Genomic DNA, 21,897 nt, shown 5'->3' with positions numbered 1-21,897 from the left:
ATCTATTTCAAAGTAGCTGTTAAGGTTCATTTCTTTTATCCACCTGGGATTCATTACTAAGTCAAAAAGGAACTACAAGATCATACATTTCACTTCATGCATGGCTTTAAAATATACATGGGGCTTGGAAAAGCTTGAGGCCCACAGGGTCAGCTTACGTCCACTCGACACAGTGAGCCAAGATGAGTTTCACTACTGTTTGTTAATCAAGGAGAAATAACTGGGTTTCCATTATTCATACACAGGCCAGTAAAAATGAGTTTACAACAGAGTCTAAATTTTAAGAATATATGGTGAGTAAGTGAGAATTTACTTGCATGAACTCATCTGTGCTATGGTTACCTGCTCGTAAAGGCTTATAGAGGTCATTGGATGGAGTCCTTTGCCAGCGTTCCTTGAACTTTGCTCTTAAGTCATTATCAGTTGCTTCTTCTTCATCCAACATTCTTAGTGACTTTTAGAAAAGGAAACAAAAATCCTTGAGATAGCATTGTTAGCATTTAAAAAAAAACTTCAACATTTTTAATTGTTGTGATCTGAGAGAGCTGTTCACTTGGTTTGGATCAATTTGGTTTTTTGAGTGTCTTGCTACACAGCCTTGAATGGCCTAGAACTTGCTATATAGAGCAGACTGGCCTCAAACCTTCTGCAATCCTTCTGCCTCCACTTCCTAAGTGTTGGAATTATAGGTGACAGCCACCAGGCCTGTTTTTTTTTTTTAAATGATTATACCCAATAGAGATGATAACTAATAAGGTAGAAATATTTCAATAGCACTAACTGATGGTACGCACATGGCTTGGACTCTAGCCTCAAGTTTGTGATCTTCCTACCTTGCCAGTGCTGGCATTATAGTTGTGAAGGCACCATACCCAGCTTAGTATAAAAAGTACTACACTCTTGCTGTAGAAATCTGAGGTATATCATGACAGAAAGTTCATCTAGGGAGGCAGCTCAGTAGTATAGTGCTGGCCTAACAGGTGCAAGGTACTGAATTTTATAGTGCATGTGTGTGCATGTGTGTGTAACCTGAATAATGATGTTAAAACAATGTACTCATTTCTTAGTTTAACAAATGTACCACAGCCCCTAAAATCTTAACTCAACTCACATGTTCTCTAAGAAACATGCAGTGTAGGTCTGGTTGGTAAAGTGTTTGCCTAGCATACACAAAGCCATGTGTCCAATCCCCAACCACTGCATAAACTGAGTGTGAGGGTGTACACTTATAATCACAGAAATCAGGAGATAGAGGCAGAAAGATCAGAAGTTCAAGGTCACTGTTGGCTACAGAAGGAGATCAAGGCCAACCTGGACTACATGAACAAAAACAAAAATCTAATATCTAATACAGAACCTGATATCTATACACAACAAAAGAAATGACTAATTATTAAGTGTTACGCCTGAACAGGTCGTTTGATTCCATAGTTTACTAGTGTGCAGCCATCAATGGCCATATGAATTTAACTAACATGCATTTATTTCTCCTTAAGAATGATTCTCCCTCAATGGAAATCTTCCTGAAGCCAAAGGCAAATAAGGCGCAGTGATCTCAACTAGGCACTGACTCCCTTGAATCCCGTGAGTCCTAATTCCTACTGGACACCAAGATAACAGTTTCTACTTGGAAAGCCAATCTTTTCAAACATACCTCCTCTAAGATTTCTCTATTTCTTTGTAGTAACTCAGGTAGTTCTTTTATCAGCTGGTCGACAGTCTGGATGCCTCCCTGTTCAACTACAGATGTAGATTTGGTAAGTATAGACTGAGGTACAGTATCTCCAGACACATCTTCAATTGCTGCTGGAAGGTTGAGGGAAGCCAATACCCTGTAAAACAGGAAATGTGTCATGGTAAGTCTACACCGCCTCTGAAATAGCCGGAGCCGGGCAGTGGGGGCACACTCCTTTAATGCCAGCACTTCAGAGACAGAGCAGGCGGATCTTTGTGAATTCAAATCCAGCCTGGTCTACACAAAGCCTACCTACATGGAAGGGAGAAAGGGGCATCGGGAGGGGGAGAGGAAGGGATGGAGAACAGAGGGACGGAGGGAAGGACGGTACTAATACAAGCGTTTCATCAACAACAAAAAGAGGCAAAATTCATGTAATCACTTTTAAGTGAAAACATGAAAAGTCAAAACTGGAAAAAAGAATATGCAATTGTACATATTTGACAAAGGACTTGCATCCAAAATCCATGAAGAACTCTGTAAAGACAAGAATGGTCAGGAGAGACGGCTCAGCTGTCACAGGCACTTGCTGCACTTGAAGAGGGCACAGCTGGGCTTAGTTCCCAACATTCACACGGCAGCTCACAACTATCCGTAAAGGCAGCCACCGGGAATCTGGGCACCTTCTTCTGTCCTCCACTGGCACTGCACATGCATGGCACACATACAAACAAGTGGGCAAATACTCATATACATAAAATATATTAATTTATAATATAACATATGATAAAATACTTTAAGTAGATCTTTTTTAAAAGATTGTTAAAAAACAATTTGAATTTTCTCATTAAATTTCTTTATATCAAGAGAAAGACACACATGTGGAGGTCCAAGAACAACTTGCAGAATTCATTTCTTGCCTTCTACCATGTGGGTCCTAGGGATCAAACTCAAGTCATGAGGCTTGAAGGCAAATTCCTTCACCCACTGAAGTATCTCATTGGTCCCAGGAAAATGTACATTTTGAAAAAGCAATAAATGACTAAAAGTGGTAGAAAAACACAGTGGTAAAAATGCATGTAACACATAAAAGGCCGCTCGTTTTAATCCCAAGCACCCTCCATGCCTTTACCCACCCCATCCCTCTGTAACTCTAAGATTTGTCAAGGTACTTTAACAGGTAAGAAACTAAGACACTCCCTCAGGTAGTTTTCACAGTGTTCTGTCATAGTGATAAAATACCGCATGTATAGATGGAATGGTCCGAGTCCTCCATAGGTTCCCAGTCCCAGCTGGAGGCGTTGTTTTGGAGGTTGTGGAACCTTTATAAGGTGAGGTCTTTGTGGAGGAAGTGGATGGGGGGGGCAAGCTATGGAGGTGACAGACCAGCTCTACCTCCTGACGATGCAATCTGACACTCCTGTTACCACAGCCAGCTGCTCCCAGCCACAGCCTCCCTACACAAGGACGTTTTCTTGTAGGTACTGTAGCACAGCAACGAGCAGAATGACTAACACACATGGCACTTGCAGCATACACTGTGAGAGGCATGCATGGTGCATACTGTTTCCAACAATGATGTACACAGTGTACATACATACTACAGTGTTACACTTACGGCAAATTGCACAGAGTACACTTGATCTATAGTGACACAGACCACACGAGTGTCACCAGGAACTAAGGACAGAGGGACTGAAAGGGATGAGCATGAGGACTGATTTGGGTTATATTCTCTTTGTAGTACTTTCATGGCTATATGCAATTATCAAACTGAATGAACTACATTTTAAATGAATAGTTTCATTATGTGTCAATTATAGCTAACTTTTTAAACCAGGAAATATTTTCTTAATCTAATAAAAAACTGGTTTACAGTACCTAATGGTTCCATTTGTCTTTTATTACATGCATTTATTTTTGTTGAGTATGCACATGGGCACTCACATGCCACAGCACACATATGGAGGTCAGAGGACAACTTACAGAAGTCTCCTTCTACCATGTGGGTCCCAGGAACAGAACCTGAATCATAAGGCATAAGGCTTAGCAGCAAACACTGAGCCACCTGATAACAGGCTAGAACCATAAATCTTTTTTTTTTTTCAAGATAGGGTTACTCTGTGTCGCCTTGGCTGTCCTGGATGCACTTTGTAGACCAGGCTGGCCTCAAAATCAGAGACCCACCTGCCTCTGCCTCCTTGAGTGCTGGGATTAAAGGCATGAACCACCATGCCCAGCTAGAACCATGCATCTTAAAAGAGTTTATTTCTACTCATTTTGCCTCAAATAAATCTTTTGAAACACAAAATAGTAATCATATTCATACCTTTTTTCTGTAACTCTATTCCTTCCAACTCTAGTTCACCTGAGGCTTCTTAATAAGATAACCACAAGAAAGGAACATGTTTGTATGTCTATATCTGCTTGGTATTCATTTCCAAGCTCAAAAAACTTAAAAACAAACAAACAAACAAACAAAAACAAATGATTCAGAACATAAATCTGAGAACCTCTAAGTCAGTTCTGAAAGCCAGGCTCACCTACCCATTTGCCAAAGTTGTAGCTTCTCTCATCTGAGCAATTGATCTGTTAACCAGGTCAGCTTTCCTCTGAGTAAACACAGCCAGGGACTGCTGCACAGACACAGGGACCATCTTCTCAAACAAATCTACAACAGAAAAGAAGATCCAAGTCAATTAATATGAGACCAATTCAAACTACAGACATGACTACTCACTTCCTACAATTCCCATCACTACACTGGAAGCTTCATTCTGGACCTTCATTTTACTGACGATTTTAAGTCATCATACATGAGGGATCTTGGTGGTACTGCTCACTTGCCAATTAGACAGAATGCATGTCACAGCCCATCATCTCTTAGTGATGTAGCCTTGAGGAAAAAACTCAACTGAGCCTCAGCATCTTCATCATAGCTCAGGCATTATAATAGCTCCTGTGCCATAGTGTTGCTGTGAGAGACACACTAAGTACTTATTTGTCAGTGCTAACAGTCACTGGCACATGGTAAACACTTTCTGTTTATTAAATAAAAATAAGTTAAATAATCACTCTTCCCCAGGAACTTAAATATTATCCAGGAGATCTGTTAGCAGGTACCAAATATTGCATATATTACATATAGCCATACTATCAAAGAAAGGCTATAACACAGATCTAATGTAAATATTACCCTAAAAATATCCTGGTTTAAAATTATTTATCTAGGTGTAACCATACCTAGATGGCTCATGCCTGTAATCTCAGCCCTTAGAAGGCTAACACAGGAGAATCAGAAGTTCAAGGCCAACCTAGGTTACTGAGTGAGTTAGCTGAAGGCCAGTCTAGGCTACATGAGACCTCTATCTCAAATGAATAAGTATACAAATAAATAACCATTTTATTTCCAGTGATAGTGTCTTTTGTTTGTTGGTTGGTTTTGTTTTGTTGCTGTTGTTGTTGTTATTGTTTTGTTTTGTTTTGTTTTTTGAGACAGGGTTTCTCTGTGTAGCCTTGGCTGTCCTGGACTCACTTTGTAGACTAGGGTTCCTGCCTCTCAAGCACTGGGATTAAAGGTGTGCTCCACCACCTCCAGGCCCAGTGACAGTATCTTAAATATAACAAATATTTCAACAAATGCAACAAATATGCCAGCAAAATGGCAAGGCTTGCCTAAAGTCCCAATCTTAGCAAAATCCTCTTTCAAATATCCCATCGGGCTTTAACTTAACAGACGCTTCGTTACTTACTTTTCCCCTTGAAAACTTCACAGAGGACACAACACTTAATTTTCCCTCTCTCTCTGATCCAGTCAGCTGTGGCTTGTTTGTTTGTCTCAGTCATTCTATAGACAAACTAGGCCTAGACGTCACTACATAGACCAGGCTGGCCTCAAATTCATTCCTGTCCCCGCCTCCCCAGTGCTGGCACTTCAGGTGTGCACCACCATGTCTAGTCCCACGCCTCTTTAAACAACATCAATACAACACAGGTTACATTCTGAGTATTAGACAAAGAAGGTGAGATTTTATACGAACCACATAGATCAGCCTACAGGAAAGAAAAGGCTACACCAAAGCACCATTTTCTTCATGTAAAATGAAAAACAGGAGCCGGGCAGTGGTGGTGGCATATGCCTTTAATCCCAGCATTCAAAAGGCACAGGAAAGCAGATCTCTGAGTTTGAGGCCAGACTGATCTACACAGAGAAACCTTGTCTCGAAAATCAGGGGGAAAACAAGTAATGTTCAGGGTTTGTGAGGACAAAAAACAAGAAAAAAAGGAAGGAAGAAGTTGGAGAAAACATGAGTTTATTGAAGTGCATGGAGACAACAGACCTACCCGTGAACTTCTGGCTGATGGGCACACTGACGGGAGTGGGTTTCACAAGCGTGGCTTTGCCAATAGGATCTAGGTCTTTAAGGTCGGGAACGCGGTCGTGATAGATGAAGTCATTATCCTTCTTTGCTGCAGTAAGGGCACGGTTGATTCGGTCAGAAAAGTCCTTCACGTTGACATACTCATCATACCGAGATGCCACAGTCTTGATCAGCTCTGCTGCGTGCTGAAAAACATTTACACAGACAGTGTTTGTTTGTTTAAAAGTGAATGCTTTCTCTACCAAGCATTTTTATATTTTTGGTTTTGAGTCTAGCCTTTAACGGCTGAGCCTCTCTCCAGCCCCTACCAAGCACTTTTTAAATTCTCGGATTTCCAGTGCTGTGCTTGGCAGGATAACCTGGAAATTCCATGACAAAATACCTAATAATAAAAAAGGAAGAGCAGACATCCTTATAAATACATAAGTGAACTGCCAAGACAGTAAGAGTAAGCTAGGAGCCAATTAACATAACCTCGTTAGTGAAGGTTGGATGTTCTTTCCACAAGCTACATAACTATTAACAGTAATTAAGAAGTTCTGAACACCTTTATGACTCCCTAGGACAAGGGTCTTGAAACCACAAAAGTCACTGATCAGAGAGACACCCTTCTCCACACCATTCACATGAGCAGAAACCTGAAGAAGCCACCCTTGGTGAGCAGCTGGAGTCATGAAGAGTTACTCAGCCCACTCAAGGAGGCAGAGGCAGGTGGATTTCTGTGAACTCAAGGCCAGCCTACTCACAGAGATCTGCCTGCCTCTGCCTCCCAAGTGCTGGGATTAAAGGCGTGTGCCACCAAGCACAGCTCTTTTTGTTATCTTAACAGAACTGTTCTTTGAACATAACAAAACTCTTGACTCCCTAAGTTGGTATTATGTTTAATATAAGCATGTAACATCCCCAATGGTGGAAATCGAGAGCTGCCTGGTATCACTTTGATCACAGACATGGCAAGCAATCAGACAAGATCACAGGGATAGAGAATGAACTTAGTTGCAGGTGGTGCATTTACCTACCGGGAAAGTTACTAAAGTGCATATCTCCTAAGTAACAACCAACAGAAATCCATGCAGCAAATATAGATGTACAACCCTTAATGTGAAGAAGCAACAGAGGAAATAAATCTACTCTTATTAACAACATAGAAAATGTACACTGCACTTTAAAACACCTAAGATCAATATGAAAACTATAGAGAAACAAACATCTTCATTATAAACTAGGAAAAATACAAGCTTAACTACATGTAAATCTGATTTGTAAATTACTGAACACTTCCATCAACAGAACCTTGATTTCAGGCATCTTGAAAACACAAAAAGTGGAGTGCACGTATCACCATCCTTAGTGGGAACTGCTTAGATCACATCGGAAACAATGGGCACCACTGTAAAACAGATTTCAGCCAAGGCAAAAGCAAGACCAAGTGACCAACTTAACAGGAAGGCACAAAAAAAGATGGGATAGTGAGGAGCCTCATCCTTAGAGTAAGGGTCAGATTGCCCAGTACTAAGGGGAGGTTACCAGATAGTATTAGATGAAGAGAGGGATTATAAGGCAGAAGAGCACAGCACCCAGAGAACATGCCACAGCTCAAATGGGAAGCACGGGTATCAAGGAAGATTCCTTCCTACACTATTAAGACCAAAGGAACCTATATACAACCGTGCTGGAAAGCCGCTGAAAGCCGTCAGGAAAATCAGCCATATTATACAAAAGTAAGTAAAAAAGTATCTCACATGGCATGACCATGAGCCATCCATCCATAAGAAGACATGAATCAAGTAGTGTTTAAGCAGTAGAGGAGGAGGAGAAATGCCTTTAATCCTAGCACTTGGGAAGGGAAAAGTGGCAGATCTGTTCAAGGCCATCCTCAATCACATAGTGAGTTTGAAGTCAACCTAGGTTATATATCTCAAAAAAAAAAAAAAAAGAGCATTATAACTTTCCAAATTTACTAAGGAAGTACTGTCCAAAAATAATGAAAATAACATGCTAAAGAAACTAAAATCAGGCCCAGCAGTGATTAAAATTTTAAGGAGGCAACCATGATAGAAAAACAGACCAAAAAAAGCTAGGCAATTATGGAAGAGGCAGTTAGAAAATGCCTCTCTGTGTGTTAAAGAGTCAAGAAAACAAACATAGACTCTTCCAAAGAGAGAAAGAGGAAGCATACCAGAAACCAACAAATGGACTCAATTCAAGGCCAGCTAGAAAGCTCAAACAGTACACTATTCCTGTCCTGGAAGCCCCTGGTGAAAGACTGCCAATTCTGCTTCAGAACAAGCCCACACTTCTCAAATGCCTCAAATCCAGGTGCAAGATTTGATGAGAGTGGCAGCAGTAGAGGGGGAGCTCCATTTTTTTCACTTGACATGACCCATGATGGCTGGTGTCCACCTTAAGAGGAAATCTACTATAAAACTGAGCGACCCTGAGGGCCTGAGAACAAGAAGCAAGAACTGGGAGCCTAAAGTCAGCCTGCCACAAGGTGAGACACAAGCCTCAGGAGCCATCCCAAAGATCCAGACCTCTCGTCTATGAAAGGCCAAACAGTGCAGGTAGAAGTAGGAAGGTGGAAGCTGAGCTCAGCCTTAGGGTCTGATGGACCCACGAGGACATGGTCATAGCAGCTAGACTGTGAAGCTCCAGCAGACTGCTTGGCATCTATAGCCACACCCCTCCACCGCAATAGTTAATGCTTAATGGGTTTTTTTAAAGAATGAGACAGGTACACCAGGATGGAGATCAGTGCTGTGCTCACTGGCCACACTATCGACATACTGGAGGGGCACTCCACAGCTGGACTATCAGCTACACAGTGCACAGGAACGGGGCAATCTCCAGATGACAGCTACAGAGCTCCAGTTACTTGGCAAACGCCCTGGTAGGAAACAGAGGAAAGTGACTCAAGTGAAAGCAGCTCTGGAACACAGTTGTCACTTATCCAATTCAAGCTCAGCGGACCCACACAGTCAGCTAATGACACGCCCGAAGCCACCCTGCAGAGGATGAAGAAGGACATCACTGCCACGTGCCATTTACTTAGGGTTTTGTCATGTGTTTCCCTTCATCTTTGGGTAGTATTTGTCTTCTTTTCAGAAAATATCACATTTTCCATTTTTATCCCCCTGCTTAAGTTTATCTGATTTTGTTGGGAATATTTTAAAATTATTTTTGGCAAATTTCCTTTTTCTTTTTCTTCTTTTTTTTGGGGGGGAAGGGCTTATTTCTTATTGTCTTTGTGGGTTTTGTAATAATTTTATTGTTTTTCTCTTAAAACCAGTTTTTATTTTTATTTTTCTTATACATAGCCAATTTTATTTATGCATTTTTCACTATTAAACAATCTCTTTTAATCTCTTATGTTTTACTCTTCTACTTCCTAACATCCCATACTCTTTCTCTGCCTTGCTTCTTACATCTATGGTATTTTTCATCTTTCTCCACAACTGCCTATCACTCCTGCTCCAGACCTCTGCTGGCAACTAAACTTATACCCACAAACCCACACAAAGGCACATACTGGTACACATATTTCTTTTTAATCATTAAAAGTCTATAACATAAATACTAGGATAAATGAAGAATAAAAAATATTTTTAAGTATTTCTACAAATGGCCTGGAGGAATGGCTCAGCAATTAAAAGCACTATCTGCTCTTCCAGAACTGCTGAACCCAGAACTGCTGGGTTCAGTTCCCAGCACCCACATAGTAGCTCACAACTGTAACTCCAGTTCTAGAGTATTGGATGCTCTCTTCTGACCTCCAAGGGCACTGCACACATATGGTACAAAGGTATACATGTAGACAAAATACACATACACAAAGTAAATTAATTATTATTTTTAATGATCTATGACTTCATAGAACACATCAAGGAGATGAAGAAATTAATTCACAACCTAGGGGAAAAAAAAAGCCAGCAACACAGATGAGAAAGTCAAGACCATGAATGAAAAAAAACAATAAACTAGCCAGGCGTCGTGGTACACACCTTTAATCCCAGCACTCAGGAGGCAGAGGCAGGCAGATTTCTGTGAGTTTGAGACCAGCCTCATCTACAAAGTGAATCCAGGACAGCTGGGGCTCCAGAGAAACCCAGTCTGGAAAAACCAAAAAATGAAAAAAAAAAAAAGAAAAAAAAAAAAGAAAAGAAAGGAAAAGAAAAGAGAAAAACCAATAAACTAAAAATGTTAGAAAAAACAAACAAAAATGTTAGAAATGAAAAAATTCAAGGAAGCACTGGAGAGGCAGAGGCAGGCGGATCTCTGTGAGTTCAGGCCAGCCTGGTCTACAAAGTAAGTCCAAGACAGCCAGATCTGTCTTTACACAGAGAAACCCTGACTCAAAACAAGAAAGAAAGAAAGAAAGAAAGAAAGAAAGAAAGAAAGAAAGAAAGAAAGAAGAGAAGAAAGAGAGAAAGAAAGAAAGAGAGAGAGAGAAAGAAAGAAAGAGAGAAAGAGAGAAAGAAAGAAAGAGAGAAAGAGAGGAAGAAAGAAAGAAAGAAAGAAATGAATGAATCAAATAAAACACAGTTGAAAACATCACCCACAGACTACACCAACAGAGTGCTTGCCCACCATGCACAAAGCCCTAGGTTCAATCCACAGCATCAAATAACAAGAGTATGGGTGTGATTACAGCACTGAGGAGGAGGTTGCAGTAAGAGTATCAGGAATTCAAAGCCAGCCTCAGCTACACAGTGAGACACTCTCAAAAAAAGAAAAAAAAAAAAAAAAGTAAGCCAGGAAAAGAGAAAACATTCAAGATCCAGCCTAGGCTACACAGAGAAATCTTACCTTAAAAATTCAGTTATGTAAACAGGTTTTTGTTTTAATCCCAAGTGTGGGATACAGAACTACTTTTAGTTTGTCCATAGCTGATAACTGACTCATGCAGCTCCCAGAGGGGGTGGTCTTTGCCAGCTGCAGTTAGTAGAATTCTAAGGACTTGGGGAGGGCATAAATACCAGAGACAGAGAGGATGAGAAAGATGATGGGGGTGGGGTGGGGCGTTGAGGAGATATACAGAGAAAGAAGTCTGCTGCTGGGGGATATCCTGGTGACTGAGATTAATATTGCCCCAAAGAACCCTATGACCCTAATCAGCCAGAACTAAGTATAAAGAGTTCTATGTTCCCTGTCCCTTCTAACCTTTCTCTCCTACCTACGATTGAGGGGTTGGAAGGGAGGTAGAGGCATTAAGGAACCCCAAATAAAACAGAGTTTAAAAAGACGTGCTACATTCAATACTTCTAAATTGTGAGCTTTCTCATAACAGCTAAAATTTGGCAGAGCATGGTGAAGTATACTAAGAACCTCAACATTTCAGGAAGTTGGAGGAGGGGGATCAGGAGGTGCGCCCAGCCTGGTTACAAAGCCTGTCGTTCCCACCGTAGCTCCCGGTATGGGACAGGGGGACCAGAGACACTAAACAATGAGCTCCTGGTTGTGAGAAACTCTTTCTCAAAAACCAAGGTGGAAAGACTAAAGAAGACCCCTGATACTGACCTCTGGCCTCTACATACACATACCACACACGACACAAAACTGACACACACATGGGGGGGGGCAAGGGGGGGCAAAGATAGACAAGGACTGACAGAAACAGTGACAGAGACAGAGACAGAGAGACAGCACACAGCAAAGGGAAGGGCAAAAGCACCTGCCCCGTACATACAATACAAAAGAAAAAGAATCACACAGTGAAAAGAGCAGAGTCCATAAACCCACATCACTCTCAAACTGTGGAGTATAATCTCCAGTTTACAAGCCTACCACCACACAAGTAAAGGAGTACATATCTCCTTGGACATGACAATTAATTTAGAACTTTTTTCTTTTTCTTTTTTCTTTGTTTGTTGGTTTATTTGTTTGTTTTTTAAGACAGGGTTTCTCTGCACAGCCTTGGCTGTCCTGGAACTTACTCTGTAGGCCAAGCTGGCCTTAAACTGAAAAACCTGCCTGCTTCTGCATCCCAAGTGATGGGATTAAAGCCATGCACCCCACCCCCTCCACCACTACCGGCTCAATTTAGAACATTTTTACATTAAAATAAGCATGGATAAATAAGAGAACAGAATAAAAATTTTAATGGAATTTTTAGATAACATGTAAGATTTTTGCAAATATAAAGATGAAAACCATCACTTGACTCTGCTGGTAAAGACAATGAATGAGAAAAATGTTTAAAGGCAAACCTGGGTCTCCCTCAGGAAAAGGATATCACCAAGACACTCATTTATCACCAAGAGACTCACCTGCAACCTTGCGATCTCTTCCCCAAACTTCTTCTGCTGCTTGGCCAGGATGGACTGGTGGTACTCAGCATTGGCCTGCATGACATACTGCTTTGCAGCCAGCGTGGGGAATACCTCCTGGAAATAAAAATACTGACCAGGGGAGAGTCCAACCACACAAACCATCACAGACAACAAGGATGCAGGAAGAGAAAGGAGAAGGAGACAGAAATTACAATCACCCAGGAACCGTTTAGATAGGTTAGTCATTAGGTGTGAGCGAGAAGACCTTGCGCTTTTACAGGAATTGCCATCTGTGAATTCAATTTTCTTTCAGTTAAAATTAGAATTTATCTGTCTGTTTGTTTTAAACTGTTAAGTGAAGCCAATTCAAGTTTTTTTAAAGCTCATTCTAAGGAATCAGAAGATCAGCATTTTGTTTACAAGGAAGAAAGGGAGGCATGCATTGGGAAGAGTTGGGAAGTCCGTGGAGGAATACCTGGCTTTAGAGGCTTTCTTAAACCCTTGCCCAGCCTTCAGGTGCCTACACCACCATTACTCACATACACTAATGAAACTGCTCTAGGGCTGACTGCTTCGTCATGTTTAAGAGACAAAAGACAGTAAGGTGAGTTTTCACTTAAATTCAGATACTACAAGACTGTAATAAAGATTATGGTAGCCAATAAAAAATGACTTAGTATATAAATATTAACATTTCAGTATTATATATTCAAAAGTACATTGCAGGCATACAAATGCACTAATGACTAACTGTGATGATACAGTATAACTTTGTCCTAATTTACTTTTGAAATAACTATAGTCTAATACACTTAAATCCAAACACATGAATTAAGAAGCCACTATACTGGTAGGGGCTCTTCCAAAATGTGAAATCCTACCCTGCAATCTCACTGTTTTTCTGAAGCACATGGTATTTTTTTAAAATCCAATAAATATACTAAATAATTGTTGTATCAGGAGCCGAATTACTACCATGAGTGTTTTCTGTCTGCTAGGGAAAACACCAGCATTCTGAGGCACTTCTTGCAGATATCCAGTTAGAACTGGTGTGACAATACCTCAGGAGACTTAGAGAAAGGAGAAATTCAAAGTCACTGCAGTCTGAAACTGCTGGTACTCAAGGCTACACCATCTTGGTAAAGATGTTCCAGGAAGACCCAGGCAACCTGCAGAGATGGCTGACAAGCCTTTGAAATGACAGGACTGTGATTAGACTGTGACAGGACTGAATTATTGATGTGATAGGATGTGACATTTAAACATGGAGAGATGTTCTGAGTAATGGTACCAACACACAAAGGTCCTGGGCAAACTTCTAAACTGGGGCATCAAGACTGTAGCAGTGCTGTGGATGGGACCCAGTGCACTAGGTGCCAGACAAGTGCCCAGCAAGGCTCTCAAGTCCTGAATGTCTTAAACCCCTACATCCTGACACTGGCTCTCCACTGCTCATGTACTGCCGGGAACCTTGGGTCTATTTTTAACTGTACCCTATTTTTTCTGCAGTTTCATAATTTATGAAGATCCCTGGATAATGTAAACTCACAGATTCTCCTGAAAACATCACTTACCACCACAGATAACTAATTTCTTGACCAACTGTGAGGGAGAGCAGTTAAAACATCCTTCGTGCCACTGTCATGATCACATGCTTTGTCATTTATAAGTCATCTCTGAACAGTCTTTTCTATTACCCCTTCAGAAAAGCTCACATTCAAACAGCATTCCCTGTGGCAAGTGGTCAGGACAGCTGCTTTTCCCTAGATGTCCATCACAAGCCAAATTTCCTATCTCTGTTGGTAAAATGTAATTCTAGTCAAGGAATCAGATGAATTTAAGTTTTCTTTTCCTTTTTTTTTCTTCATGTCTGTTTTTGTGTTTTAAGGCTCATCCTTAAGAAAACAGGACAATGACTTAAAATGTGAGTCACCAGCTTCTTCCAAAACTACCAAGAGCCAGAATGACACAGTGACTGAGGATAATCAAAGTTCCCGGAGGAGTTTCAGCTCAGGGGGAAGAGGGTTAGTGAAGAGTAAACAGAAAGACATCCCCTAGGAGAACAGTAAGAAACATTCTAAAAACTATTCTTCAAATGCTTCTCTTTAAAACATACTTTTCGACTTGTTTCCCATACATAAAAATATTCCCACATGCAGAATAACAACTATCTCTGAAGACAGTAACTGACCTTGGGGAGAGTATCTTTGTACTGACACTGTTTGAAAGCATCACCAAAGTAATCTGCAGCCTGATTTGCCAGCTTCGCTATAATGGCATCTTTCATTTTGTCTGTAATAAAATGTTAAACTGATCATTATAGCTGAAATAAATGCGACAGGGGCCAGCAACAAATTCAGCAGGTAAAGGTGTATACTGCACAACTTTGATAGCGAGAACTCACAGTGGAAAGTGAGAACCAACTCCTGAAAGTTGCCCTCTGACTTCCACATAAGCACCAGTGGCGTACATGTGCCAGCATTGTTTCCCCTCCCCAACCCTCAAGCACACACACACACACAAAATAAAATAAGATGAATGAGATAACCCCTAAATGATGGCATAGGCACTGAGATTTTAAAAAAAGAAAGAAAGAAAAAAAAGTATACATCTGGGACGGAGAGATGGCTCAGCAGTTAAGAGCACTGGCCACTCTTCCAGAGGACCCAGTCTCAGTTCAACACCTACATGGTAGGCCCTCTTTTGGCCCCCAATGATACCAAGCACAATAGCTGTACACATACATTCAGCAACCACAACACCCATACACACTTAAGGAAAAAAAGACAAAAGTAAAGTTTTATACGTCTGTCTAAAGAAATCTATATTGATGAAAATTAGTCTTCTGCACAAAAACTATTCCACAAGTAGCAAAACAATGGGCATAAAGCCAGGAGAACCAAAACTTCAAAGCCATCCTTGGTTACACAGCAAGTCCCAAAGCGAGCCAAGACTACATTAGCCTGTTTCTAAAGAAATAAACATAATTCCATAAACAAGCGAACACCACAGAAATAGACTAATGGCTGCTAGCAGCTACAGAAGTACAGGAGTGAGTCCTGACGGTTATTCTTGGGTGTGATGATACCCTAACAAAAGGTGGTGATGATGGCTACGGAGTTCTGTGACTACTCCAGAGAACACTGCATTGTAAAGTAAAAGGGGAATTTTGAGGTATATGACTTCTGTCTCCACATAAGCTGCTTCTCTCTTCCCTCTGCACACCACCTGTTTTTAAAGTAGTCTCACACTATAGCCAAGGACGGCCTCCAACTCAGCCTGCGTCTACCTGCTATGATTATAGACATGAGTAACCACAAATGGGTGTGTGTGTGTGTGTGTGTGTGTGTGTGTGTGTGTGTGTGTGTGTGTATAAAGTTTCGGGCTGTTGCCAGGCTACCCTGGAACTCACTAGGCAACCTAGCATTATCCCACAATCATGGTGATCCCCTGTATCAGCCTCCCAAGTGTAGTGACTACAGGCAGGAGCCACCACACCCAACTAAGATGCCTCTTAGAAAAAAATGTGTTTGCACTTCTGCACTTTCAGTTTCTCTGTACTTGTGCAGTGTACACGCTACCTCTCATACTGACTCACATACCTTTACTGTCCTCATCCTCCTAGTCACCAAGAACACTGCCTGAACTTACATCTCCATCTAGTTTTAAAAGGACTACTTGATGGCTCAATGCTTATGAGCACTTGCTGTTCAGTCATGAAGAAAGACTCCTGGCTCCCATATCAAGCCACTCACAACACCTGTGATTCCAGCCCCAAAGGACCCATGCCCCTGTTTGTACCTGCAGAGAAGATACCTACATACACCCTTAAATATAATCTTAAAAGAAATAATTCTTGACGAATTCAAACGCAGCAGTCCCATAGCCATCCCACAGCAGAGCACTAGCCACTACCACATGAAGCACTCCATCTTCCTCCAGGTAACTCTCCCTCTGAAGTGAGCTCAACTACTCAATGACCATTACCACCCGTCCCTACATGGAACCCACTGTGCTCTAATCACTGTCTTGTACAAAAGCCCAGTACTTGTTTTCATATGTAACAACAGTAAAGAAGAAACTGGAGTTACCTCTTGTGGCTTTTAAGAAAAACACTTCTTGAGCTTGGGCCAGCATAATGAGGCTGAGGGTCCCAACAGTATCTGGAGATATGTCCACAGTAGGCTCTCGACTTAAGGCAGATAAAACTGTGTCTTTAATATGTAAAAAGGCACCACTAGCAAACTAGAAAAAGAGGGGAAAAAAATCTTTAACAATGAGACTTAATTTTCTACTATTACACACAAACATCTTCTACATGCTGATTGAAAGGATGCCAATTATAGATACAGTTCCATACTGGGATCTAAAGCACCTCATTCATAGATGGAGCCTCACCCCAATTCTAGAGCAACAAAAAATTTAACCAAGATTCAAAGAAGACTACAGGGGAGAGTAAAGTAAGTGAATGGCAAAAGGTGATCAAACTTAATTTATTAGATACACTTCTTCAAAACTTACCTAGGAACTGATGAAGAGATAAAACACTATTGAAATGGCTATGTGTGTGTGCACGTGTGCATGTGTGTATACAAGTGTATGAGTGTGTGCATCTACATGTGCATACATGTGCGCATGCATGTGGGCCAAAGGACAATCCCTGGTGCCATCCTCAGGCCCACAACCCGCTTCCTTTTGGACAGGGCCTCTCACTGGCCTGGAGCTCACCCCTTAGGCTGGACTGGCTGGCCACAGAGCCCAGGGAACAGGATTACAAACATATACCACCAAGGCCAGCATTTATTATGCGGATTTGGGGGATCAACTCAGGTCCCTGAGCTTACAAGACAAGTGCTTTACTGACTGAGACATTCCTCCAGCCTCTACTCAGCTGTTCTTACTATGGAAACACTCCTGCCTATATCTCAAAGTCATCTTTCAAATAAGCACACTGGGCTTAGGAGACGCCCCATATGGTAAATTCTGGGGGCCAGCAATGCCACTGGAAAGTATTTCTATCTGGTCTTTAGAATGTCCTAGTAAATGTTCCCCTTTACATTTTTCTTCCTATATTGTTGAGGAGACTACTAAAATTACTTTTTTTAAAAATTAAGCTGAGAAAAGGGGGGGGGGGAATCAGTCTGGAATTTTAAAGTGTGTTACCTTGGTAAGCCACACAGACAAAACTCAAAGTCAGTATATTAACAAGACTATTATGGGCCAGCAAGATGTCTCAGGATGTAAAATTGCCTGTCACTAAGCCTAACAACCTGGGGTCAAGCCATCGGACTCATATGGTGGAAGGAGAAATCAGCTCCCACAAGATGTCCTCTGACCTCCACACACACGCTCAACCATACGCACACACACTTTTTTAATGAAACTTTAATATAAATAGACAGACAGATCTTTCATCTGAAAAAAATAAACAAAAACTGAATAAATAATAAATTGTCACAAAACAGCATGTCATATTAGCCTACGGTTATTCCCTAAGATAGTTATTGTCAGAACATTCCAGGCCCAACTACATTTAAACATGACTTCTCCAAAGTCTATGGTTAACATATTTTCTTGCCAAAAGTTCTTAATTTTGTCACTGAAAATTTGGATGTGTCTTGCCCTGAAAAAACACACATACAAATGTCTAAGACTTTTTTGAATGAAGTTATTTACTTATAAGAAGTTTTCATATATTCATCTTTGTTGTCCAATCAACGTTCTTTGAGCCTCTGTTATGTGCCAGGCACTGTGCTAGGTGCTAGGTGGGTGTACACAGGGAGGAAAACAGACATGGGCCATAGAACAAGTGCTGAAGTCAACAGCAAGGATCAGTTTACTTAAGAGCATGACTTTCCCGGAGCTCTGTCATGAAGAAGGCAGCAGCTATCACCTAACGCCAATCACTCCTTGCGCCCAGTGTGCCCCTGTGTAGGAACTGCTTTTCTGCATACCTGGTACTGCTTAGCAGCGGCTTTCAATCCTTCATCATTTTCCAGGTTCTGCTCTGCTGCAATCTGGCTAGCTAAGGCAGCACAATTGAACAACACACAGCTCTTTTCATATCCTAAGCTTGCAAGAGCTGGAAAAAATTGAGAAGGAAAAGTATATCATTATTTTTTTCTAAAGAAAACAATGTTTAAATGAGAAGTACCATGGCCTCTACCCCACGGGCTTCCCCAGGACCTGCCTGCTCACCTACTGCAGGCTGGTTGTCCATATTCCCACATTATGTCCATCCTCAAGAACTCAAAAGATGAATCAATTATTCTTTCTCTCCTTTCTCTCTGTTTCCATATTTTTACAATAGCCAGGTTCAAAATATAAAACTCATTTTCATGTTATTTTTTCCTTAATTACTTAAATTCAAATATTATCATTTCCACTTTTCATGACCTCTCAAATTATCGTCACCCCCCACAATGCATGTTTTATGTGCATGCATGTGCATGCGCGCGCGCACACACACACACACACACTTTAAACCAGCCCTTCATCAACATAATCCTGAATCAATGCCAGTGTTTCCTGGATGGTCTTCCACACACCCCACATCCATCAACATAGGCTATTTAATTTTTAAAAAAGAAAAAGAAAAGAAAGGGTTAATGATAATGGAGATAAACTGCAATCTTTACTGGAAGGAATATAAAATACTGAGAGTGATAATGGAAAACAGTGAGTCCTCAAAAAAATTTAAAAATAAGTTACCATATGACTCAGAGATCCCTTCCTGGGTATAAGCTAAAAAGAACTGAATGCATCAAGGAATTTCTACACTTATGTTCTACACTCAAAGAGCAACCTGAGGACCATCAACCAATGGATGTATAAATAAAGTAATGTATATGCATACAATGAAGTATTTATTAGTCAACCACCAAGGAAGAAACTTACACCTAGACAAACTTTTAGGGGCTGGAGAGATGGCTCAGAGGTTAAGAGCACTGACTCTGCCCTTCCAGAGGTTCTGAGTTCAATTCCCAGAAACCATATAGTGGCTCACAGCCAGCTATAATGAGATCTTGTGCCCTCTTATGGTGGGCAGGCACACATGCAGGCAGAGCACTGTATATATAATAAATAAATCTTTTTTAAAGTTTTAATTAAATTTTAAATTTTTAAATTAATTTTTTAATTTTTCATTTTAAAAATATTTTAAATTTAAAAAATTTTTTAAAACACATTTTTTTGAAAAGACAAACTTATAGGACATTACATTAAGTGAAATAAACAGTCACAAAAATACTTAAGATTCTAGTTACAGGAAATACTTAAGGGAGTCAAAGTCTTAAAGATACAAAGTACAAAGGCAGTGGGTACCAAAGATAGGAGTCAGTAGGTTTTGTGTCTCAGTCTTAGAGGTACCTCGCACTACAAAAAACCACATACTTCAAAGTGGTTAAACGGTAATCCTATGCATTGTGTTTCTTCAAACATCTTAAAAGGGCATGCATACAATTCTACTTCTATGCAGCACCTACAACAGTAAGATTCAGAGACAAGAGCAGGATGGAAAGCTACTGTTTAATGGGTACAACTTCAGTTTTGTAAGATGAGAGCTTTAAAATCAGATGGCAAAGTGATCGCACAGTACTGAAAGTGTGCTAGTCTTATGTCAACTTGACACAAGCTAGAGTCATCTGAGGAGAGAACCAATAGAAAACTGTCTCTGTAAGATCTGCCTGGTCTACACAGAGAAACTCTGTCTCAAAAGAAAAGAAAAAAAAAGGAAGAAAAAAGAAATTATTTTAATCTACAATAGCTCCCAGCTATGCCGGGCGTGGTGGCTCACACGTTTAATCCCAGCACTCCGGAGGCAGAGGCAGGTGGATCACTGTGAGTTTGAGGCCAGCCTGGTCTACAAAGTGAATCCAGCACAGCCAGGGATACACAGAGAAACCATTTGGGGGGCAGGGGGACCTAATAGCTCCCAGCTACTTCCAACAACTTATATATAGTTCACCAGACACATCACCAGGCCAAACAATCAGAAGGCTGCCTACACAGAACAGTACGCAGCCTGGCCCAGAGGCCCAGAGCAGCATGACAGCTATCTACTCCACACAGTAGGACCATGAAGTCGTCAGCACCTCTCTATTTGTTCTTGACCCCCACTCAACTGTTCCAATCACATTCTAAATAACTACCTGAAAACAAAGTAACACAAAATAGTAAATAGTGTGAGGAGGTCTTGAATAAAAATAAATGATCAAGGTGACACGGTGGTGTTCACCTCTATAGCCCAGCATTTTGGGAAATGGAGGCAGGAGGGTCAGGGCTTCATGGTCCTGCCTGGCTATATAAGAAGCTCAGGTCAGCCTGGACTACATGAAACACTATCTCAAAACAAAGCCAACTAATAACTGAGCCCAGAGTAAGTGCAGACAATTACAGCAAGTCAAAGCTAACACCCTTAAGGGAGAATATGCATGGAGTAGCACAGGGTTACAGAGTAGTGGCCATGACCAAATCCAAACAGGATGTTTTTAAGTAATTGAGTTACATAAATTTAAATCTGGATTACTAGCATTTCTTTAAAAAAAAAAATAAAAGAATAAAAAAAGGAAGGACGGGGGAGGGAAGTGGGAGGGAAGAGGGAGAGAAGGGAAAGAAGACTCAGAACCACCAACATCAGACTAATAAAAAATCAGAGGGGGGCTGGAGGGATGGCTTAGAGGTTAAGAGCACTGGCTGCTCTTCTAAAGGGTCTGAGTTCAATTCCCAGCAACCACATGGTGGCTCACAACCATCTATAATGGGATTTGATGCCCCCTTCTGACATGCAGGTGAAACACTGTATACATAATAAATAAATAAATAAATAAACAAACAAACAAACAAATAAATAAATCTTTTTTAATAAAAGGAATCAGAGGGGCAGGTGAGAGACACCAAAGAAGTATTTTTTAAAACTTCTAAGAGCTGAAGAATTAAGTGTTACAACTAAACAGACAAGTGATAAGCGTTGTCTATTATTTCTCATAAATATCATTAGCCCAGGCTGTCATCTGTCATTTTATTTTCATGCTATCTCATATCTGAGAGATTTCTCATTATTTTTTGTTCTTTTAATTAGGCCTCATATCTTTCTAACGTCATGGTATCTCCTATAACATCTAAACTTAAACCAGCTTTTAAAAAAAAAGCTCTTTTTTTTGACAGAGCACATTTTTTCCTAGCATCCAACACTGTTCTTGTTTCCACATCTCTTCTTCTACCCTGTTTATTTTAAGGAAAGAACTAAGTTATAAATAAAAACGGTTTTTCAAAATTCAAACAATTGCTAAAAAACAAACTACAAAAGAAAAAATTTAAATCATCTACTATGTTATCTCTTAGAAACAAACAGTTTTTTTCTATTTTCACAAATAATTACAGGCATGCTTAAACACAAGTTTTCATAAATTGCCACTACAAATGCTCAGACTGCCTGAATGCAAGCTTCAGGGAGGAACTGGAACAGGTTTTTTTATCAAGTGTCTCTAGTAGGCCAAAGCAAAGGACCTCAAAGTTGTACAATGCAGACTGCAGAACTCAGTATTCTACACGCACAGTTTAGCATGCCACC

The 21,897-nt window shown here is 40.6% G+C and overlaps 1 protein-coding gene across 2 annotated transcripts in view; it reads right to left on the bottom strand.

Moving 5' to 3' along the window:
• Positions 1-21,897, bottom strand: part of PDCD6IP (programmed cell death 6 interacting protein) — a 56,542-nt gene that overhangs the window by 19,695 nt on the left and 14,950 nt on the right. The window contains exons 4-11 of one of the 2 annotated variants that reach the window (XM_084753225.1): positions 18,281-18,408; positions 16,418-16,571; positions 14,518-14,618; positions 12,324-12,455; positions 6,020-6,242; positions 4,223-4,346; positions 1,655-1,832; positions 343-454 (exon numbers count right to left, since the gene is read on the bottom strand). In XM_084753225.1, coding sequence (XP_084609351.1) covers positions 343-454; positions 1,655-1,832; positions 4,223-4,346; positions 6,020-6,242; positions 12,324-12,455; positions 14,518-14,618; positions 16,418-16,571; positions 18,281-18,408 — 1,152 coding nt within the window. The remainder of the gene's footprint in view (positions 1-342; positions 455-1,654; positions 1,833-4,222; positions 4,347-6,019; positions 6,243-12,323; positions 12,456-14,517; positions 14,619-16,417; positions 16,572-18,280; positions 18,409-21,897) is intronic. The other variant, XM_084753226.1, reaches the window with a different exon arrangement.

Source organism: Acomys minous (assembly GCF_964271855.1).
Source record: "Acomys minous genome assembly, chromosome: 13".
NCBI classification, from domain to species: Eukaryota; Metazoa; Chordata; class Mammalia; order Rodentia; family Muridae; genus Acomys; species Acomys minous.
The sequence above is the reverse complement of the archived record's forward strand: the minus strand, read 5'-3'. Positions and strand labels throughout refer to the sequence as shown.